General features: G+C 36.6%; 1 protein-coding gene across 2 annotated transcripts in view; it reads left to right on the top strand.

Annotated features, from left to right (window-relative positions):
* CACNA2D3 (calcium voltage-gated channel auxiliary subunit alpha2delta 3) overlaps nucleotides 1-24,734 on the top strand; it is a 478,082-nt gene that overhangs the window by 436,761 nt on the left and 16,587 nt on the right. For both annotated transcript variants that reach the window (XM_026096289.2, XM_064518911.1), the window contains 5 exons: nucleotides 2,381-2,451; nucleotides 11,585-11,660; nucleotides 15,467-15,519; nucleotides 17,124-17,179; nucleotides 21,043-21,154. In XM_026096289.2, coding sequence (XP_025952074.1) covers nucleotides 2,381-2,451; nucleotides 11,585-11,660; nucleotides 15,467-15,519; nucleotides 17,124-17,179; nucleotides 21,043-21,154 — 368 coding nt within the window. The remainder of the gene's footprint in view (nucleotides 1-2,380; nucleotides 2,452-11,584; nucleotides 11,661-15,466; nucleotides 15,520-17,123; nucleotides 17,180-21,042; nucleotides 21,155-24,734) is intronic.

Below are 24,734 nucleotides of genomic sequence, written 5' to 3' on the forward strand. Positions count from 1 at the left end.
CTGTATTTTCTACATAGGTGAGCAATGACCTGGAAATAACTCTCATTGTAAAATAATTTTGATCCTTTTTAAACATTTTGTCTGGTCACCCCCTCTCCCCCTTTTTTTAACTAATTTTCACAATTAGTTAATTCTGACTGGGTAACTGATTTGCTAATTGGTAGTTGGATTTAGGTAATAAACAGGATTAGGAAGAAATTTTTCTTTTGGTAGGTTACCTGATACTAGCCATTACATATTCCTGTGAAGAACATAGTATGGACAACTGTTGGACCAGAACTAGCCTAGAAATGTGTCATGACGTAGATTTTGAGTTATTTGGAGCAATGTCTATTCCTGCCCATGGGCTCGTACAGCATCGAGCGCACGTGAGTCCAGAAAAAAAGCCGTGCTTGTATCTGATTTCTGGGCTAAGGGGAAAACAGCTGAGAATCACCCAATGCTGGTGGATGGACAAGGAACAGGCGATGTCTGTTTTACAGTAGCCCCACTGGCGAGATCTGCAGACTCCGGGTTGTATGTCAGTGCTTCCCAAAGCACATATTTAGTGAGAAAACCTCCCTGGCATTTCCCAGAATGAGACAGTTAGATCCTGTTTCCTGGTTCTGCCATGTCCAGCACTGGTAGCTCCTTAAAAACATTTATCTCCTTAACTGCTGCTGAACTCAGCAATTAATTATGAGGTCTCTAAGCCTCAGATGGTCATTAAAGTTAACTCTGTAATTATGCTTATAAAACATTATACTAATATTTTTATAATTATGTGTTCATTTATATATGTGTGTGTGTATATACTTATGTACATACATATATGTAGGCATACATATATATATGTGTGTGTATATATACACACACAGAGTCATGTATGTATGTATTACACTGTATATTTATTCAGAACAGAGGAAGGGGTGGGGAAGCAGGATGAAACATTATTCATTACTCACCTGTCTAGGGTGGTTTCTGGACTGCATTTCTGTGGAAATGCCAAAAATGACCTGAACCATTCTAGGAATTTTTTTCCTGAAAATGGGCAATGTAATTCTTCATCTGAATTATAACTAAATCCTGATGTAGTAAGAAAACTAATAACAATTTGAGTACTAATGGTTTTGGAGAGAACTAGTATTTACAAATGGAGCTTCTGTGGAGAGAACTGTCACTGAAATATCCTTATAAGACTGAAGCACAACTTGATAAATCAGGTTTATTACTATCTAAAGTTATACTAGTCTTTTATGGTTTGGGCTTTTTGACATTAACTGACTGCTTATCCCATAGTTAGGATAATCTTTCTTCATCAGTCAGTTAGGGCTATTGAAGTTAGTATTTTTAGTCATATAAACTACAAATGTTCCTCTTGCTTCTAGGAAACTTTACACACCCGCATGTTTTGGAGAATGTTCCAAGTTTCCCCTGAGTAAAAAAGAGAATACTTGCTCTTGAGATGGAGGAATGCCTTTTTCTGGCTAGAGCAGCAGCTTCGCTGCCTGCGAAGTCCCAGGTGCATACTTGAGGTCAGCTAAGTTCCTCGTAATGGAATTGGGGTTTAGTTCATACCAAGCCTATGGAATCCGTGCAGTCTGAGAGCGTGGTGCCCTTTCCCCCCATAAATTGCGGGATTTCTCCCTTTAAACAATGCAGAGAACATGCCCAATCCTTCTGGGAGTTGAGGCCCTAGAATAAAAAATGTCTTCCCAAACTAGAAAAAACGCTGTACATGCAATATTTTTGAATGTCATATGAATGACTGCAGATAATGGAGTCTCTTCAACATTACATACCAAACTCATAACATGAATGTTTGTTTTCTCAACAGAGATTTATTTTTATTAGTCCACATTTACTGAACAAGGACAAAATGGGTAATTCATCAGGCTGAGTGGTTTTAAGTATGAAATGACTCTGAATGGAGTTAAAATTTATAGGATTGATGAAATATACTATTCCAGCTCCTTAAACAGGTCATGCAGGAATTATAAACAATGCTTTTTTATGACTGTTTATGAAATCCTTTCAAAACCTGTTTATATCTTTTTTGAGTAACATTTTAATCACAAGGGTTTGTGATCAGATTAGTGTGTTTCCTTTACGAGATTTAGGTTTGGATGGCTTTTATGTCTGATATTAGATGTTATATAATGTACCTCAATCTATTGTATAAGCTCTCACATCTGCTCAGTGGTAGTAATGTAATCTCCATAACTTGCTATGACTGAGAAGTCCTCTTCAGTTTTTATATAGCAGTAGTCCTGAAAACCTATCTATGTAACTGTCAAAGCCACTCTTGTCAGATCCGAAAATACGCCAGTTTAAATTGCATCCAGTGTTGTTTTGCCATTTCTCCGCACTTCTGGTAATTTCTTGCATTCTTTCCTTGCAGACTGGCTACTTTTTTGGTGAGGTTGAAGGGGCTGTGATGAACAAGTTACTAACCATGGGCTCCTTCAAGAGGTAAGAATTAATTATACTCTCTAGCCCTTAAAAAGTTTACTGAAATAAAATAAATAAAACCAAAGTCACATCAAAACATCTCTTCCGTATGATCTTAGTGTAACTTGATGCCATGCACATTGAATGTCAAGGGTATTGGCGGCTCAGCCTGCAGTGCGTTTCTTGGTAAAAGAAGAGTTTATTGGTGTATGATGCTAAAACTGCATGCTTCTCCTGTTCCCCCTGTGCTCAGGTGGAAATGGGATTGGGCCATGTGTACTATTGAGTTTTTTTAAATGGCTCTAAAGCAAGTCATTTATGCGATATTTAATATTTTGACCTGTAAAAGCTGGAGATTGCTCAAACCAGGCAGTGCAAAATGTCCTACTGTTAAAAGGAAAGAATGATCTGTCACTAATTCATTTTCCCTCACATGTTAACTCACATCTGAACATTGCTGTGACTATTGACCTGGTGTTATCATGATGGCAATAAAAACTGATGATGATTTTGTGTGTCTATCAAAATGAATTATGCATCCTGGGGAAGTAAGAAAGGACTCTTCCCTTTAACCTCTAATTCAGTACTGGAGTTTTCATGGCTTTCACACAGTCCTAAGTACCTTTCCTTACCCCTCCATCCTCTGACAGCTTGTGTAACAGCATGAGAGAATTGCAGTACCTACACTTAATACTTTTCCCTTTTATTTTTCTGTGCATTTCTAGTATATAAAGATGACACATCGCTGTTCCCATCCATCACTGAATTTAGTTATTGCATGTGAGGGTGTGTTCAGCTGCTCTCCAGAGAGATGGTTTGTGTGCTTCCTTTACAAACAAGCTCAGTCTCTCAAAGGCAGAAAGCTTTTTGTGCTGCCTCTGTGCATTGTAGCTGAATACCATTCCCAATAAATGACTGGCCTGAAGTGGAAAGATCTAGCACTCAGCGAACCATCCAAAATCTTCGTTCTCTGAGGGTGGCAATCTTTTTGCATTTAGCACTGTGTTCTTCACATACACTGTTAAAGGACATGAAGTAATACCTATTTATAAGATGGGTTTTGTAGTGAAAAGATCTTGTTTATACAAGAGATGAAGCATTTTATTTAATGCAAACAAAAACATGCAGTTAAAATCAAGGGATAGCACATTAATTTGTCCCGCTTTCCTGCCTGTCCTGCCTAGCAAGGCATCCTAAGCAGAGTATCTGCTGGACAACTGATCATGGTAGGCACCACAGTTGAGAAAGCAAAGGATGCGTTGCCCAAGTAGTCCTTCTAGGCTATGGGGGTGCCAATTTGGAAAGGCTCATTGGCTCGTGCTTCCACTGGGCAGGAGCTCTGGGGCACTCACAGAGAACGAAGCTGCTAGCTCCGTGCAACGGAGCGGCACGCGAAAGAAAATGTAAACACAGTGAGCCAATTATTTAAACACAATGAAGTGGCCATTGCCAATCAGTTAAAAATGGGAGAGAATCAAACTGCTGTAATTGCACTAAATGAGCCACCTGCTTTTCCGGCTGCACAGCAGATAGCTCAGTGCAGCAGCAAACAGGCGTTCTTTGATCTGTGCTAGATGCGGCCTTTAAAATAAATTCTTTCACTCATATGAAGAAATCTTTAGTGGCTAACGAAAAATAATCAGACATATGTACTGTATTTTAAAGATTATTAATTTTTTTTAGGTTTTTTTTGTTCATTTCTCCAAAATTTATTTTATATGGAATAAGAAAAAAAAGCAGTGAATGGTGCAGTGACAAAATCTGTGTTACCAATACCGTTTCCCTGAGAGCACAACAAAGCAGTTACTATAGATACTGTGCGCATTATACTTGTCATTGCTTCTCTTACTACAGAGACCAAACCAGCAAGCAAGCTCTGATCTTTAGGCTTTTATTCTGACGATTTCCAGAGCCATCCTTTCTTGCAATTTGCTTCTTACATGGCATCTACATTCCAGCAGGTGAATTATGTAGCATTGTCCTGTTTGATCTGGCTTTGCTCTTTTGTCATTTAGTTGAGCAGTAGCAGGTTGCATGGTGCCTGTATCTTCACTGCAGAGGAGTTTACTGCCGTCCCCGGTAACCACGGGGTTGGGAGACATTTCTTCCTTTCGGACCCCAAATCTCGGTAGCTGTACAGATACGTTCTGCCATCTCCCTGATTCATGCCAGCTTTCAGGCTCTCTGTCCACAAGAAGAATGAAATAACTCCTTTATGAGTTCTCTCAGCTACTATTAATTTGCAGTGATACAGAAGTTCTTTTTAGGATCGAGCTGGAAGTGTTAAACAAAAGGGGGTTGTTTGCTCCTGACTATATTGCTTTTCATCCTGCAAGGCTGAAATTCAATTTTCATGTTTGCTGTTTATCTTTTAAAGTGAACTTAAAATACCTCCTTCCCCCCTTAATTTCTTTAAGCTCACTACTTTGCTTCTTTTGAATGATATGTACATATGTTTGTGTATGCATATTTTGTTACTTTAGGGGCTTCATATTTAGGGAAAAAATTACATGATACCAGTTCCTCCGGAGCAAAGTGACATGTTTTGGAATTTCATTTAGCAAAATAACGTTTATCCTATATCCTGAATAGCCCACTGTCCAGTAATTAAAATATGATTTAAATTCATTGTTAAATAAATTAAGATTCATTTATTAATTAAGGAAAGTATCTGCTGCACATAGTAGCTTAGAAAAAAGGACCTTTTCATTGTAGTTCTTTGTAGTTTTACTAGCACATAAAAATTATTCAATTGCTGGAAGTATGAAAATCAAAAGAAAAACATTAACATCAGAAAATTAAGGGCTATAGGATCAATGGGATCCCAAAAGAAATGAACTGAATAAATCTGGAGAAAATTGAATGTACCTTGACCTAAATACACCTCCATACTTTCTACAAGGAGGAAGACTAAGTAAGTATACAAGGCAAATATGGAAGCAGCAGCATTTCCTCTCACCAGTTTTGTTTCCACCAGGCATCATCGTTGGGCCCCCGTAGAAGGATCTGTGCTTTGATATTTAATCATGTTGTCGGGATATATGACCTCAGTGGTGGGCACCTTGATCCCAGCTTTTCCTCCCTCTAAGGCTCACTCAAATAAGCTCTGGTCGCTTTGAGAGCTTCCCTTGCTTCTTGCTTTTCCTCGCTCTGTTCCTTTACCTTTGCTCACACGCTTCCTAGCGAACGTCCCATGCCGGCTGCCCCCTTACAGCATCCCAAATCCCTCACCTGTTTTCTAAAAATAAGCACACGCAGGGGCAGACTTTCATCTCTCTGTCTTGATTTGCTTTAGAAGCAAAACCTAACAAGTGTTTCGCCTCTAGGTTATAAGAAGATTATAAAAAAAATTCTCAACTCTTTGCTAAGCTACTTGCATATAGCAACACGTTATTAAAGCCAGATCATGAAAACGGTAACTGTGTGATCACCAACAACTTCCTAATTTCCACTGAGGCAGCACAGCCTTCAAATGAAGGATATTTTTCTGTGGTCACTTAGGTCGCTTCCTTGTATTTAAGCATAAATTCTTAAGTAAATGTTCTTGAATCTTTTTCAAGGTATTAAATGGACACTGCTATATTTAGAAGCTCTGTTTCTTTTGCTGTGGATTTTTCCAGTCATTGTTTTGATCTTTAAAAAATCTAATGACCTTTGTTTTCCCTTAATTTGGTAATATTTATGAATGTAGATGTGTTCTCTGCAGAAGATCGGTGCTCTGAGTGAAGGGGCAATTCAGAATGGAGTTAGTGGATTTGTTTTCAGCTATATAAATCCAACTGTGATGTCGCAGTTCTTAGACAATACAACATTTCCTTATCTTTAGTGGTGATTTACTTAGTAAAAGAAAAAGTAGGCCCAAGATATACCCACTGGTTATGACATAAATATCACAAAAATATGTCAGGTAGATGAACAGGAATTTGCATTTTATTTTTGGCATGGGTGAGCAGAAGACTTTCAAGTTAGGAAAATGAGCAGACTCTTTCCAATAATTGTCTGCTATATGAATCATCATATGCACTGCAGAGCATGTATGAGGCCTGTGCCCTTGATTTTTAATCTCTAAATGAATAATATTTTATTGTACTGCCCTAAAGAATGATGTTCCGTTCTCATCAATGGAATAAGTATTGGAAAGGATGGCAGCAGACTGTCTAGCACAAGTAGACCTCCTTGCTAACTGCACACTGCCTGCAGGTACTGAAGAACAGAATAGAGGCTGTCGCTTCCCTGTTGACGCTACCAATTACAAGAGCCCTGTTCTGATTTTTTGCGTTTACCAGATGCACATCTTGTACCTATGCTCTGAAACTGTGGCACTGCTATGTGGCATGTTCTCTGCTCGTGTTTTGTCCATGTGACATCTAAAATTAGCTGTTACAGAACTGAAGGTTAAAGGTTATGTCTCTGTAAATTTTACTACCAATTTCATGCAGTGTATTAGCTATGTGGGAATACTTTTACCCATTTAAAGAGGACCCCAGATGTGTGCTGTATAAACGGTTCGTCCTTCTATATGCTGAAAATAACAGGTTGAGTTGTCATTTTTATAAATGATTTATAAATGATGCTTTGCAGCATCTTGGCAATTAGGAATAGTTGAATGTTAAAGTCAAAGAAAAGTGATGACAAATCTGTTTTGTCAAATGCTGTAATTTACTTTTATTCTTTTCCTTGATCTTAGTGGTGGTGAAAGGTATTAGACTGACAGCTTCTGGACACTGTAATAATCTATCTGTCAGTGAAGGTGGGAGAACCAGGGCAGCAACAGCGTGGGTTTTCTTACAGTGTCCTGCTATCTCCCCACAAGGACCCTCTCAAGATTTAAGACACTAGTTTACTCTTGATACCATTCAATACTGTCCCTCCTGCTCCTCCTCCTCTCCCACTGCGAGAATGTGCGACAGGTTGCCCATCCGTGTTTGAGTTAATGAACATCTGTGTATCAGAAGTTAGCTATACTCACCATTTTTGCTTAGGCTAACGAGTAAAGGATAGTGTCAATAATTAGGGCAAGATTTCCTTTATTATCAGCTTCCTATGCTTGTTTTCCTGAGCCCTTCTTACTTTTTTATGTTATTGAGGTTTTCTTCCATGATAAGACAGAACAATATTAAGCTCGATATTCCTACAAATTTTATGAATTTCCCCAAATATCTTGAACTGATGAAAAAATATTTGAAATTTATGCACTGAAGATCTTTTTGCTATTATAATTGTCAGTTATGACATTTTACGCCACCAACTAGAAATTCATATGTATGCTGAAAATCTAGCTGAAAGCAGAAGAGTACATCTGTTAATATAGGCTGTGCTGCCAGTAGTTCTTAGAAGTTTAATTTTCTTGAACCAGATTTGTACTCAGTTGTAAGTACATTGCAAAGTACAAGACTGGAATTTACTGTATCAGGAAACTGGCTATAAAAAGATTTTCACTAAAATGTATTTGGCCCCTGAAGTTGCATACAATGGAGGTGTGCATTTAATTGTTGGAAAGTTTTTCTTCCATTTTTTCCCATTACTTCAAGATTATTGCAAATAGTCCCTATCTGTCTTATGACTGCTTTTGAAAGCAAGTGATGAGGTATGTAAAAAGGGGCAGTTAACAGCATGGGGATGTCAGAAAGTCTCGAGCGTGTTATCTGTAGCGGGAGTAAAGCACTCCTGTGAAGTGCTGTAATGCACAGCGTGGACTAGGGCGTGTAGATGGCCTTAAATTTAGATCATGGGAAGCAGGCATTATCGTGTTTACTAACGAGAGTCAGCTGAACAGGATACAGGTAGCAGCAAACAGGTATTTAAAACTGTAATGCAGTCACTTCAAAAAGGGTCATCTGGAAGCCTTTCTTTCTGCAACAGTTAGTTAAATCTGTCTGAATGATAGGAAAGCTTATTTTATAACATCTCAGAAAGACATTAGCAATAAAATAGCACTCTAGAAATGACACCTGGACACAGAAGCACCACAGTATCCGAGGCCAGTGTTTTGACTACCAATACTGCAGTAGCCTTAAGAAGGAATAGGACTGGAAGGATTTTACCTTTCTATTACATTTCCAAGAATAAAACCAAAACAAAACCGTATTTGAATTTGTAAATGCCATGGAACCCATTTATACAGAGCTTTAATATTGTTCATAGCGACAGAGAGTCCAAAATTGATTCAATATGTTGCAGTGTTCAGATTTCAGCACGGTTATGGGTTTCATCCACTGATCTTGAAAGTGTGTTGCAAAATTCCTGTTTGCTTTGAGTGGGGAAGAATCAGGTCTTTGTAGGAATGTTTGGCAGTAATGCTTTTGCTGATATAATTTGCACATCCTGTGTTGTACTTGTTTGAATCGTCTTCAGAAAGTTTCAGATAAGTGTTGAACCTACCCACTTCGAAAATCACTAAGATGATGAATACATTGTTCAAAAAGCAGAACTTATTCCAGACTTTTGTTATGAAGAAATGCATGCCTGGCATGAACCTTCCTAAACATTCACTCCATTTTTCTTCTACGCAGATGTGTTATCTATTTTCTGGTTTGTTCCTGAAACAGAATCTTCACACTGGCAAAACCTTTAGATATATTTACTAAAACTTTAAATTCATTGTACTGTCATCTGCTGACATTCATAAGTAGCCAAACAACAACAAATGTGCAGTGTTCCACCATGATTTTGAGTTTTTTATTATAACTCCTCCCCTCTGCCATCACTTTAAAGCTTAGTATTTCTTTCCTTGTTAAATGAAATTGTATTTAACTACATGTTTTGATATTTTTGTTCGTCTTATTCACAATGCAATCTTAGATTGTTGTATACCACCTACGATACAATAAGACAATCCTCAAGAATATAATATAGCATGTCTGGGTGCAGTATTAGTTGTGTTCATGATTATTTGTGTGAGTACATATTTCAGTCTTTTTATGACTTTTTATCTTTGAGCATTTAAAGAAACTATTTATTGTATCTCAATAAATGTAATACTAACAAATAATAATACTGAGGGGGAAAAGCCTTTTTCCAATATGTAAAAGTGATTTTGAAATTATAACAGATGTTCCAAATGACACACTATAATGGTATTTGATTAATACCTCTTAATAGAATAAAGAAGCCCACAGATTAACTGAGCTGTTCTTGTGTATGGAACTGAAAGTTGAGAAAATGATTGCACTTCCAGATACCAAGTGAATAGTCACCAAACTTATTCTACTGAAAAATCTTTTGTGAAGAATAAGGACTAAACCAAATGCTGTTCTACTCTGAACGCTAGATAGTGAATCAAGCAGGATGGGACCATTCAAGCAACATAGATTTTTCCTGATTGTTCTGCAGAGAGCAAGTTAAAATCTTTGAACTGTCCTTGCCCATGCACTAACCAATTGCTGCCATCGCTAGGAGGTCCTGTGGACATACAACATGGTCCTTGGATCTAGAGGAATAAAATAGTGGAGCTAAAACCAAGAGTGGAAAGGCTGAGGTGGAGAGATTACCTTTCAGGGGCTGGATTCTGACCATGGTTAAGGGGAGGAAAAAAAAAAAAGCTAGAGAAAGTGGTGTATTACTGCATGCCATATGGGCAGCACAGCTTACACCATGTACTGCTCTGTTTGTCTTGGCAGATCTGTGTGCGCGGATCTGGCTGTGGGCGTGATTCTGCCAAATATGGTCAGTGTTCAACTTACACCCATGTTTAGGTCTCTAGTTATGCGTTTGTCTACCATGTGCCTCTCTCTGCCAGTCCAGAAAACAATGGCTTCTTAGCCATTTCTGTTCTGAATATAAGATAAAGTCAATAATGTAAGCAGTATGACCATGTACTAAATGGTTAGTTGAAGCTGCAAGAGCCGATATATTTAGATGTTGTGCCTGTGAGCCAAAAATAAAATGTAGTGCATAATAAAGAAGCTTTTAGGGATGGCTGCTGTCACAAAATTAGAGCAGAAAAATAATATACAGTTTCTACCGGTATGGATTACAACATTTTATTGGTACAGGTTGCAACGTTTCATGGCATGCAGTGCAGAATGCCTCTTGGTGATGCTGAATGCATTTCATGACCTGTTTTTGGCAGCTTCTGGGACATCCTTTCCATAGCCGAATTTGTGTGCTCTCCTTTCCTTTTCACTTAGAAGCAAGGCACACATCACAAAACATTGAAGTCCCATCTCATACATTTAAAACCATTTCTGTCTAGTTGTGTTTCCTTGTCCTTGATGATGCAAAAGTCAAATGGATATGTTCAAATGATACTAGTAACTTTTATATATTTAGACTTGTTGCAACTTATCAGATAAAGATTCTATTCTACATCTATTACAGATGTTAAATGCTTTTTCTGTGGATGGATATAATCAATTAATTGTTCTATGGACAGACAGATTTAGAGAAATAATCACATTTCCATATACTATCTCTGAGTTCTGGATTTTACATTTAGATCTCTAAAGTGTGTCAATGATGAGTAAAATCAATAGCAGAAAGAAATTTCCCCGTTGACTATGCATCTGAGGAGGCTTCTAGCATATGTTAGTTATAGCAGCTATCTGATGTGGAATATTTTGCCCTCACGAAAAGAAGCAAAAGGAAACCCATCCTGTTTCAATTGTCTGTATAATGAATATGCTGACATTCACACTCTTTCTTCTTTGGAAGAAACGCCGTGTTTACGAATCAGTTATGCACTGAGATGCTAGAACAGTGGAAGTGTCTTCTTGCATTTTTGGAGTTCAAGTGTGGTCTCTTGGAGAAGCCCCTCAAATGCATAGGTTCATTCACTTTCTGGGGCTAAATGTGCTGCTCTCAGTCCAGAACCAATTGTTTGAGCATCATGTTGAATGTATATTCTCTTCCTCCTTGCATTGTTTATCTCATTGTGTGTTACACTGTATGTGTATCCTCCCTGTTTTCTCTTTCCCAGTTACGCCTTTGCTTTGTTCCACAGTCCGATAAAATCCTTACAAAGTTTCCACACTGTTTCCTACCTTTATTCTCCTTTGTGTATAAAGCATTTTAATGATCCCTTTCCCTCTCTTCCCTACCACCCTTACAGTTTTTATTTGCCTGTCTACTTTGTAGGCAGACTATTCCATAACATCATTTTTATTCCAGTGTGTTTTCTTCTTTTAGTCAAGCAGTTTTCTGTTCTTCTCTGTAGAATTACACTTTATGACTACCAGGCCATGTGTAGAACAAACAAAGAGAGTAGCGACAGTGCCCATAGCTTACTGGACGTAAGTATAGTTAATTTTCTGAGCACCTTTCCATGCAATCATCAAAGAAAATTGTTGCAAATATATCATGGCCATTGTAAGCCCATAATTTTAATTTGGAATGCTTACAGCTCTTGCGTTTATCATAGTGCATAAGAGGAATGGTTTATTATAAATAAATGCAAAGTGTTAAGCATTTACAAGTTCAAATCTTTATACAGTCATTTTTAACGCTGGACCACCATTTCGGAGGCAGTGTCAGAATGTCCTTTGTCCCACACAGATGCTCATGTTTGGGAGGCTGGAACCAAATATACATTTTCAGTATGTAAACACATATGTACATGGAAATACGCAATTCAAATTAAAAACTGAGGGTTTCGTTATATGAAAGGATTGGTTCATTTACAGAGCAAACACAAGTCAATGTTTTTAACACATTTTCCCAAGTATTTAAAGAAGACATAGTTTAAAGTAGAATTTCAGCGATCTTTTAGTCCCTTGTCTTCTAGTTAGCTCTGAATACAAACCCTGTCCCTCTGCAAGGCCTGATTAGAGTCAAGCTGGGTTTGGCAAGGGTAGCACTTGCTTGTTGCCAGATCATATATTAAGTTAATAACTTGGACTTGTTAACTCTAAGGGCATTTTATAATCACTTATACCTTGTACAGACTACTGTATCAGTTTTAACTGATAAAATGTTAGATAAACTATAGTTCTTGCATATTAAAAAGAAACTGTTTTAACAAATATATGACTGTTTTAGCATGAAAAATTTGTAGGTAAAGGCAGCACCAAAATACTCAAACAATTTTACCAAGTCAGAAAAGTTATCTAGCATTTGATATTTTTAAATGCACAAGGCTCCAGCTAGAAAAACTAAGTCTACACATAGTTATGTAAATTGTTAGATAAATATCTTAGTTCTGGCAACTTCCAAATATCTATAAATATGTAACTTCTATGGTCTATACTTATATATAAATACAGAGCTTCTATGGTTTGTTTAATAACCATGTGCATTTTGGGATGTTTTCATTTACATGATCCGATGTGTTTTTGAAATAGCTGCAAATATGGATTTACTGCATGTATCTGTCTGTTATCTGCTAAGGCCTGAACCTGAAAAAAAGACTGACTATCTCGGTATTGTAAGTTCCAGGCTGTGCAATGGGTCTTTAACTCTCAGTGAAATAATACAGGATGCTGTGAATCACATTTGCATGGAAAATTTTAAAATATATTAAAACTGTTAGTAACAGCCTTCCAGCCCAAGGCTTGGGACTTCAGCTCAGTCTGCAGCACCCAGCACGCAGAGCTGAAGTACCCCTCTCTTACAAGTGGGCTTTTATCCAAGAGATTTTCACCATTTCAGTTTTTGCCCACGCTCTGTTTACTGGGAAAAAAAACTCTGGAGTGATTGTGGGATACCCTGAGACGTGGTGAACATGTTCTTTATTTATATTTTTGAAGATAGCAAAACTTTCCTTTTAAACCTCAAGTGAGTTTTTGTCAGGTTCAGCTTGAAAGGTGGGGAGAGCTATAGTTTATTATTTTCCATTGATTCCTTCACTTCTACTAATCATGACTACAGAGAAAGTACAAAGACAACTTGCAATAAAAACAGGTAGGGCTAGATTCCTCAAAAGTAATTCGTTTCTGTGTTTTATTCCATGTTTTACATGTGTAGATCAGGTTATTAGGCAGCTTTCAGCACATTTTCTGCATAAGCACCATATTCGTTCAGAGACGTTTATCCTTCCATTTCAGAATTATGGCTGTACAAATACAGATATAGATATAGGGACACAACTGAGACCCCTTAAAAAGTTAAGAAACTAATATTTTGTTTCTCATTTTAAACAGTCTAGAAGTGGAGCATAGGCATCAAAGACTAGGACTTTTAGAGGGGATCTCACAACATTCTGCTAAAATTGTGCAAAGCAGGAGTCAGGGCTTGACTCCTGTTTCTATCACAGAGTTTTAGGCTGTGGGACTAAAAAGATAAGTTAGACATGGACAAGAGTTGTAGATAATCTGGTCCCTTTTTTTTACCTTATGATATTGCTTCTTAAAAGATATCTGGATACTTTGCTACTTAGCATATTTTCTCATTTTAATTTATTCAAGTCCTAGATTACTTTCCATGAAATCTGCTAACATCTACTAAAATTAGTCTAAAATCTACTAACTACCTTGTTACAAATATATTAGTGCCATAGAGTCACCCAGGTCAATTCCTTTGGCTGGGTTGTTTTAAGTATATACAGAGAATAAAACTGGTCACAGTTTTTGAGGGAACAGTCTTTGAGTGGGAAATGCTGTCTCAGTAAAATCACATTTCATAAGGATCCATTGATTTCAATGTCATGAAAAGTTTTTCCACTAAAATTTCAAAACTAACTCTTTTTCTCACTTTGTGTCCTATAATATTGAAATCTTTTGTTTCAGTTTTGTTGAAAGAGTTTGTTTCATTTTGTTTTAGCTCTCATATTAAAAGCATTAGTTTTATAAAATGTAGTATATTTTACATTAAATATATATTATTTTACTATATCATTTGCCATTACCAAAACAAAAGTATGCAACATCTTCAAAGTAGGTAATTCTGGATATTTCAGAACAAATTTTTCAGTTACTTGTATGGAAGATTTCAAGTTTTCTGATTTGGAAAGAAAATAAACAAAATGTCCCAAAGAGCTGAAATTTTCTCTTTTCATCTCTAGGAAAGACTTGCCATACCTTTTTCTAATGGGTATAATAACGTGGCTTATCTTTTCCTGTAAGACGGTCCTTAATAGGAGAGAACGGGACCGTCTCAGGTTTCACGCGTCCTGCCGGTGTGCTGCTTCAGCCGCCCGTGCCGCTGAGCGGTGGCAGCGCGTCGGCTCTGCGAGCCGGTGAGCCCCCGGGCCTCCGAAAACCGCGCACGGCCGGCTGCTGCGGCGTGAAGTCGCTCTGCCTCAGCGAGGTGCTGATTCACCCCCTCCTTACGTGATGTTAAACCTCGGAGTGGTTCTGTTAAAGTCAATACGACTGCTTTTACGCACTAAAATACTGTGTTGATGCAGGATCTGAAAGATAAACTTGCAAATTTTAGGCAGCCAAAAGACCCTACCACAAGTAAGGGAAACAAGAATAGGTTTTTCTTTTCAGATTTATGGAGGCTGACTTTTCTGCCTGAGATTCTTTCAAAACGAATAATCCGATTGGTATTCTTTTAAAAGATAAAATATTCCACATACGTTAGAAATTCTCCAAACACAGATTTTTTAAAGTATTTGCTTTATTTGGTATTATTTGGAAAATCAGAGGGAAGGGAGAAGAATCTTAAAAACTACTTACACTGCTTACAGCTGGGCCTTCAGTATGACACTGATAGCTTCATTTAGGTAAATTAAAACTTCAGGAGCTTTTCCTAGCTTAATTAGACTGAGGTAATGAATATAGATTTACATTATAGAGAGGCAAGTCTGTGAACTGCAGCCTAAATTATCTACCAGAACTGTTCCTCCGGCAATAGCCTGGGAAATAGGAACCCCTAGAGGTTAAATATTTAAGAATCATTTGCAAAACTTTCCTTTTTATAATGATAATCCGTGTAGAGGACCATATGTAAAGGAAATTTCATGACAATGTGTTTTATTATTCAGTACAATAATTATGATTTTTTTCCTTCTTTTACTCTCTAAGAAAAAGCTGCTGTTCTTTTTCTCATGCTTTCCATGCATTTGAATATCCATAACATTGTCTTTACATGGAGAATTCAATTAAGGTATAGATACTGCATGTTTTGCCTTTTTATTAAATAAGTTGCTTCTCTTCAGCCTTATAATGCCTTCTTTGCTGCAGTAAAATGGATAATGACTGAGCTTGTCTTGTAAGTAAATTTTATTAAAAACTTAATGAGTATTTGTTCTTTTCTCCTACACTGTGCTGTTCTGTTATACTATTTTAAATTTAGTAATATTTTTTCCATTTTTTCCTTTCCAATTTAGCATTGCTAAAATCTGAGAAAATTTTGACTGTATGAATGCACAATTGCAACTTTTATTATGTTATTCATGGTCATCACTTCTATCCGTATGTCTTTGCTTAGTAAGTCTAGCAGCTTGCTATATACAAACCAAATTTATTATTGCGGTTACCGTTAAATTTAACATAAATGTCTGGCTGTTTGTAATGCTGCTTGGGTGGGCTGTTGTCAATATAGCAAACCGTCACAGTGACTCATTGTGGTGTTTGTGATTTCATAAATTTCTGCAAGATGGACCCTTTACAGCGTGTGCCAGATCAAGGTGCACTCTGTGTATGCTGTTGGATTTTTTACCTTCTCTAATAGTTCAAATAATTTAAGTTAACAGGTAATGAGCGTTACCTTTAAGACAGATTGCCTGAGAAAGATCATACAATGAGAAGGAAGCCTTAAAATGTATTTTGTGTTATTAATCTATACATTTTATTATTGTTCTTATCAGACAGTAGAATTGTAGATTTAAGTGAATTTTATCACCAGAAATAGAACTAGTCTTTTCTTGTAGCCATTTTGTTTTAGTTGCAAATTATATGACCTTTCATCAGAAAGGCTGGAATAAGATTTAAGGAAAATTAACTGGATGGCTATTGCAAGTGTGCAGAGATTGATCTGAAATTGAACTTTCAAAATATATATCAGGAAAAGAAATCATGTTAAAATGAGACTTTGTTGCTGTCCATAACAGTTTCAAAATTGTAATAAACCTTTTGTGTTTAAATATATTGTAGTTTCATGTCCATGTGATAAACTGGATGTTCAATTCACATTCTTTCTACTTACAGTGATAACTGATTGACTGATATGTTTCAGTCCATTCTTTAAAGTAAATTGCAGTGTATTTCAGTGGGAATTTGCAGTGTATTTCAGTGGGAACATGCATTTGCTACGCAACTGGTTAGAATTGATTAGACACTGGTTAATCAAACCTTTGCTGCTAATAGAAATAAAATATTATTTATTATTTTAGATCCAGAAGTAACATAAGAAAATATTTTGTACTTCTGTACTATGGCCAGGAAAGGTTGCATTTTAAAAATACAAAAATACTAAAAATATGTTATTATATTAATATAATAAAATATTAAAATATTAGAGTCAGAATATACTGCATAATGGGAAATAGCTATAAATAATGGTAAACAGTGAAAACACTGCAGGCTGCCATGCACTGAAAATTTTAATGGACACTTTAATTAAGAGCTTCTGATTAATAATAGGTAAATCTATGATTTATTGATAGGGTTAATTTCAGAATAACTTCTCTGTGGTAAGATACAACCCGGTAAAAATGTGACCACAGCAAAAGATAATAACCCTTGAGTCATACCAGCAATATGAGTGTCAATTTTGTGTTAGCTTTTATTTAAAATAAGATTAATGGTACTGGAGTACTGAGAGTTTAGTGTTTTGAAAACATTGTGAGATAATATGAAAAATCATTTGTTTAGGTTCCTTGTGGAGTTTAATCTATGCAGTTGGTGGCATTCTGATCTAACAGCAAAAGGTAAGTGTAAATTTTGTTCCTGGCTGTAGTGGCAGAAATGGCTAGATTAAATTGGATTTTTAAAATTCAGATGTAGGTAAAATGTTTTAGATTAATTAATAAACTTCTGGTAATAATAGGTTTATCTTCTATATCATCATCCTCTGCTTTTTCAGTCATTCCCAAAATAGGAGAGAATTAAGATCACCTTCTATGAATAATCAGAAAGTGCTTGTGTATACTCTAGAGAGTACAGTGTACTTGTATGAAGGAAAAATTAAAATAGTAGATTATTTTTTTTTGAAAATTTTCCCTTCATTCTAAAATAATCTTTATGAGTAAAACAATTATACTAGCCTTTTTCTGCTAATACTATTTTTTTTCCAGAGCTGCTGTCGTGTTTAGGGGATTATTGTGCTGGAAAATGCCATTTAATCATAATTCCAGAGGAGCTTGATCATCTCTATATAAGTTCATAGAAAAAGATTTTTAAGGCTTAGATGATAAATCTCATGTTTTTATTTTTAAACAAGTTTAAGGTGTATTTTGTTCTATCTTAAAATTTGAAACAGACATTTAAAAATAAATCCTAGATGAATGAAAAATAAATTTACTCAAAATAAATTCTGAAATGTGGAGGCTTCATCAGAAATAATAATGAAAGCAAATTTCAACAGTTCACATAAGAATTAGAAGTTTTGCATTTCAACTCTTGTCTTATATTTTACCAGACTTCTTACGACATTTCAGAAGTATTGCTCAAAAGTAAAAGGATAATTTTCAGGAAGATTGCTCTTCAATTGGTTATTTTATAGGCAAATTGTAGACCATGCCAGTTATTGGTGTAGTAATTTAAATTGAATTCTTCAGCCGACGTTCCTGATTTGCATATTCCACAGTAAAGCAGGGGATAAAAGTACTACTTTAGGCTTTAATTCATCTTTGCATTGCCTGGCAGTCTAATGACTGCCTTTATGCCGGAATAAGATCCTGGCAAAAGTTAAAGTATGGGGAAAACAGAACATACTGATGCCCTGGACTGTTCCAGTGTCCCCTGTAGTAAAAAGATGGAGGAGCTCTTCCAGCAAAGGCTGTCTCCTGGACCCAGCAGGCAGTGTGGCAATGAGCGGCCGAGCCCGAGTAGACGGCTGCCAGGTGCGATGCAAGTGCAGGCAAAGGGAAGGCCGAGATGGATGTCTGCAGGGGGTAGACACCGAGAAGTGTCTTCTGGAAATTTAGGTGCGTCAACATATTAGAGCCTTTCCTGTTCTGATGTAAATCACATACTGCATTGCAACACTTAAGGCCAGTTCTTCTGCTCCGTCAGCTATGAGCGGTGTGTGGATGTCAGGCACGTGCATAAATGGAGCTTCATAAGAACGAGCCAAGCACCGTTTGCTTTTAGAGCTGCTGTAGTCAGAAGAGGCCAAATGGGTCTTCTAAAAACCGAGACTAACTCTTCAGTGATGTCTCTAACCACGATGGAAAGTCTCTCTTATACTGATGGCTATGAAGGATGGTAGGGTTTGCTGTGCCAGCCCCAGGAAATGCAATACCATTCCCTACATCTGAAGAGGAATGCCAGATAAACTACAGCAGTCTTACTGTGCTTTGCGTTTGTGAAACAGCGCAGAGCAGCCAGAGTTGGGAATGGGGAACTTCCAAAGTTTTTTCAAGTGTACTGTACAAATATGTTTTAATATTTGTTGACATGGGACATCCAATGGCACTTGTGTTATAAGTTTGGGAAAATGTCCTTTAAAGACAGCATCTGTCTTTGTGTCATGGAAATTATCGTTTGTTTAGTTTTTAGGCACATACTAACTACAGAAGACAGGCATTATTAGCTTGCAGCCTCTTCTTTTCTTAAATACAAAACATTATCATTACATCACTTTGATAGACAGTGGGACTGAGAGATTTCCATTCATGTTTTAGTTGAAAGTGAGGTTTTAGTTACACAGTTCATTGCTCCATTCCCTTGATGAGTAAGAACATTGAAAATACTCCCTCATCATGCTCATTGGAATAGCATCACTTTTGTGGTACTGCTTGCACTGTTCAAATATGATCAGGTGGCAAGTGATGATTGTTTGTAAATCATCAGGTATGAGCAAGGCAAAAGCAAGAGACAATTCACATAGAGATTTCAGCCAGAGAAGCACATGCTTAGGTGTGCTCTTATGTTGATGTTACATTGCTACTAAACATTGTAATAATCATGACTACACCTCCTGAAATTAAAATGAATGAATTTGCAGGGTTTTTTCACTTTTCTTAACAATGCCTATTAAACCTCAGAATTTTTTTCAGTTTCTCTAATAGGGAAATTTCTTCCTGCTCAAATTGTGGCAGTAATAGGGCAGCATGCATTGCTGAAGATACTAGAACTTCCCTGCACACCTGCCAATTTACAAACCCTGCTAGGAAAAATACTCCTACACAAGGTCTTGTGATCTCAGTCATGTTTGTAAATGAGAGAGAAGAAACTGGCTTCCTAAGCCTTGGGCAACCCAGTAATCTTCTTGACTCTGAGGAGGTGCTGGAAATCTGAGACCCTTGAATCTCTGGCAGCCTCTCTATTACATGGACCATATGTATCAACAAGTGAGGGTAGACCCCCAAATTACAGATGAGATAATTTTCAGTCATTCTTGACAACAGATGAGGAGAAGAGAAGAGAAAGAGAGAAGGTGCAATAGAGCTAGCCGGACAATTTTTAGGAAAATGCCAAATTGTTAAATAGGGCGTGAGCATAGTGGAAACATGTCAGACATAACAAAACTTTTCTGACTAACTTTAGTACCTTCCTTAAGTTCAGTGCACTTGGGGGAATATTTATCTTTGAATTATATAAAAAAATTAAGACAATTCAGGAACACATCCTACTGTCTGATTGCAAATGCAGTTTTGGTCATTCCTTGGCACTGCGCAGTAGATGCACCACTGCTTCTAAAAAAGACTATCTTGAATGTAAGATCTGTGGAATCCAGGAGCCTGTTTAGTGTAATCTATTTTTGTCATACTTGATCTTGTTTTCTCACTTAGCAATTAGTTTAAGATAGGCTTAACATTTGTGCTGATGTGCAAGTGTATCTCTGTGTTGAGGAAGAATGAAGGGGTGGGGAGGAAAAAGAAAGGGAACTAGGGAGAGCACTGCCCAATAGATACTTCAGCATGAGAGTCAGTTCCCAGCTCTGCTGCTGTCCTGTAGTTTGACCTTGCACCAGGCACATTGCTTCCTTGTGCCTCAATTTCCCCATCTTTAAGGTGCGAGTAGTGTCATGTTCTTTTCCCTTGCACCACGACAGTGCCAGGGTTTCAGAGGAAGAGTGTTATAAAGTCTTCATTATTACTATTTAGGGAAGCAGATGACAAGCAATATTTATAAGCAAGGTAACACTTCTGCCTCCTATCCACAGAGTTTATTTTACGCGGTGAAACACTGCAAAGATGCCAAATCATAATGCAAAAAAGTATTCTGGCTTCAGCAAAATGTGCCACAAATTAATTAGCAAATAAATGTAAACACCCATACTTAATGAGTTAGTGATGCACAGCAGCACTGAAGTAAGTCCATCTTGAATCTACAGAGAAAGAATAAAATCTCATGCGTAAGTGTAAATTGATTGGCAAAGGCTAAAACATGAATAACTGGTTTAATGGTTATGTCTTACAAAATTTCATTCCATGGATAAACTTTTTTTTTTTTTTTTAATTGAAATGTAAAGTGTTATGCACTGCCTAGGAAATCTCACAGGGTGGCAGAAGCTGAGTAACATTTCTGTTCTGTGAGCTCTGTAATACAGCATCTTGTGTTGTTCAGAATTTTGTATGCTGTTCTTCCCATGTTAACATCGAGATATTTTTTCCTGTGCCTATAGCGCAAAGGTTGAAACAAACCCTAGAGCCCTGTGATACTGAATATCCAGCTTTTGTTTCTGAACGCACTATAAAGGAGACCATGGGGAATATTGCTTGCGATGACTGTTTCAAGTAAGCCCTTTCAATTTTTTATACAACTGTTTGTGACAAAGCAGTAAAACTGAATTATTCAAGTTTATGCTGAAGAATGTAGAAGTCTGTTACGTTCTGTCTTATACAATGACCCTGTCAGGGTGTCATTTCTCTTATTACAGGGGTCATCTGAAGTTTGATATTGTTAAATTAAAGCAGTACATATTATTTTCCTCAAAAAAAAAAAAAATCTAAAACCAGTAGAAGGCTTCTGCTAATTCCAAAGAATAGTGAATGTTTTAAGTCTTCTCCTGGGTGCAGGCAGCATTTGAAGAGGGAATTGTGTAAAGGTTTAGATGTGAAAAAAAGTTAGTGCCGCTAGCTCTGCTGTACCCATGGGAAACCCTGCTGGATAGGTTCGAAGTTCCCCTGTGGTACGGTGAGCTGTTGTTTGACTTGCGTGCCAAGCAGTGTTTCCTGCTGTGAACTGTTAGGCTGAAAGAGTGGGAGAGGATTAAGTCTATCCTCCAAACTTTCAGTGCTGGGAAGCTGAGTTAATAACAACAAATTACCATGTCAGTGGTATAACCTCGTCAGTTCTACCATTGCCACTGGGAAGTTGTCCCTCATAGGGTTAAAAGAAAGGAATGAATTCAGTCTAGTTTTCCTCCTTCAAAATGAAAATGCCTCCTCTCTGCTTTCAGTGATGTTTTTACTATTGTTATGGTATACTGTAACGGAAAAACTGCATAGGTTTTGAACATGAATATAGTTTATGCAAATTTCTGTACTTTAGTATGTCTCTTTTAATTAGATTTTCCTTGTGCTGAGAGCTCATCATCACAAAGGAGATCAGTATTTACAGCAGGGCTTTATCTATCATATAAATGTCAAGAAGAATTGCTTAAGTCAAACAAAAGTTGTGACAACTCTCCCCTTCCAGAAGAAATCAATGTGCAAAATTAGCAAATAAAGGTGAAAAATGCCTCCCTTTGAAGTCAATAGGTATGCTTCTGAACTTGCTCCTAAACTTTCTTTCCAACATCTTCATTGTTTTAAACAGGAAATACGAGTAAGTATGTTAGAGATGCATTTTAAGTGCTAATATTCACTTTTAGTTTGCTTCTGACCAACTTTTACATATAAGGAAATTTAATTGTAAGGAAATAATTGTTGTCTAGTATGAAGTATTGTTTTTATATGGCTTTGTGAGCTAGAAATACCCAAGTGCTTTGTAAACCAATCCTAGGGAACTCTTTAAGTGTAACAATAGGTCCCACTGCCTGAAAGGCACAGACGCAACAAAATCAAACCATGACTTTTCCACTTGATATACCAAATACAATGTATGTTACACTGCTATGGATGCTTAATGCCAGCTTTGTAGAATTCAAACAGCCTTATTTTATGATTATTTAGCAGAGGATTACTGAGAAGTTATATAACAAATTATCATGAATCTCTTATGTTTAAATATTCCAAACAGACATGATTCTATGAAAAGAAGATTAATTTAACAGGACCAGGTTTTCTCAAAGGAATGCAGATTCCAGTCTGTCTTCTTAGGTAACTTCAGGTCAAAGGAAATAACTTTCAAAAATAACACAATTCTGCAATGCTTGGACAGCAGTAAGTTGGAAACTGAATTTAGTGAAAATTATAGTATTTCAAAAATAATGCGCTAAGATCTTTTTCATAGAAAAACATTTTGTGTTCCACAGTGGAACAAAAAAATACAAGAAAGCCCTGTAAGTTACAAACTGATCTCAAGGCACCCATTATTTTTCTCCACAAGCAATGGCAAAACCTAAAGAAATAATCCAGAAGAACTCTTAGATTCTCATGGGAAAGTTCTTCATTATACCGTTTACCCACTGTCATTAACAATCTACAAATTGCATCTAAGATTGCAGGCTGCATTGGATTCCAAATATTTTTGTTATAACCCAGGACACTTTCCCGCAAAACAGCTAAGGAATTTGACCCAAAGTCCTTTGTAGACCTACATCTTATGACCCAGTTTTTTGTTTCATGGCCTCAGTACCAATAAATATTTTTACAAGCACGTGTATTGCTTAATACTTGTAATTTAAGAATGATGGTCTCAATCACTCAAAAGTAGGGTTCAACCACATATGCAGTGAGAGTCTTTAACCAGTGCTGTTTTCAATGGTTAATGGTTAAACATTGCCTGTTGCGTACTATGGTCTCAACTCAATCCCTTTGAGTTAGTAGGGTTATTTTTGATGCCCTCCGATATTTGTTGGAACATGTTATAAACAAATCTGTTTATGATACATCCATGTAAATCTGGATTACAAATGGAAAAACATATTTGTAAATATTTAGCTGTATATTCACTCTAATATGTCAAACTTACCATTTCTTTTCAAGGACACTCTGGAAAAGTCAATATACTGTGAATATATTTGCAAACACAAATGGTACAAATACTATGCTGCAAGAAATCTTGTGATACAAGTTACTCATTCAAGTCACTGTCTGTCTTTTATACAGTGTAGGGCACTGTAGAGTCCTTGTCTGAAAAGGGGAATTAAAAGCAGTCTCACAGTAGAAGTCAAAATGATGACTGATATTAATACAAACCATATAATGTTACTTAGATAAGACATTTTGGAGCACAAATACTGTGTTATTGCTAACAAAGTCACAGTCATAATCAACAAGGTCAAAGGCTCAGTCCTGTTCAGGGCTGGAGGTGCTGTTATTGATCTTACAGGAATACTCAGCACTTCACAGTGCTGAATCCAAAGGAAACAGTGACCGACTTATAGCTATGAAAACGGAGCCTCGTTCTTACAAAACTTTCCAAGCATAATTTTTAATGATGGGTGCTTGGATTTAAATCAAAGTATCTTCACAAATAAATCACGGTCAGTAGGAAGGACTACATGCTAATTACTTTATAGATAGTTGACTTACCTTTTCAGCTGTCTCTGAAAACTTATTCAATCAATGGAAGGGCAGCTATCAACTGGAGTGGACTTAGAGTTAAGCACTAAATGTATACAGACATATAGAATATATTTTGTATATGTAAACTTATCTCTTACTAACAAAAAATAAATGCTACTTTGGGATAATTTGCAATGTTTAAAAATGATTTTCAAAAATATAGGTTTTATTAAGAAAGCAGGAGCCTGAAAGAAAATAAGAATTAACATAAGAATGTCATTAGGGTCAGGGTTTGGCTATCCAACCCCATAATTTGTTGTCATTCAATATCCCAATGATTATTAAATTAATCTGTTATTTAAACAGGAATCAAAAACAAGTAAACCCACATTTTCTAAGTACTGTCAACAAGACAGAAAAACTGGTTTTTTTAAATATGAAATGCTTTCATATTTTCCAGTAAGCTATCCCTTTTTATAGCAAAGAAAAAAAAAATAAAAAACTGTCTTTGAAAACTCAGATGATAGATTGTTAAATAATCCGTGGCAGCTTCAGTACTGGAAATAGTTAATTACTTAAGAGAAATAGTTTCCTATCAATGTCGAGTGTCACTCTGTCTGTTGGGTCAGGATGACACTAATGCCAAAGGCACTTGGTTACTGGTTTTAAAGGCATACTTCTGCTTGGAGATGTGTTTTTGATT

Source organism: Dromaius novaehollandiae, chromosome 12 (genome assembly GCF_036370855.1).
Source record: "Dromaius novaehollandiae isolate bDroNov1 chromosome 12, bDroNov1.hap1, whole genome shotgun sequence".
NCBI classification, from domain to species: domain Eukaryota; kingdom Metazoa; phylum Chordata; class Aves; order Casuariiformes; family Dromaiidae; genus Dromaius; species Dromaius novaehollandiae.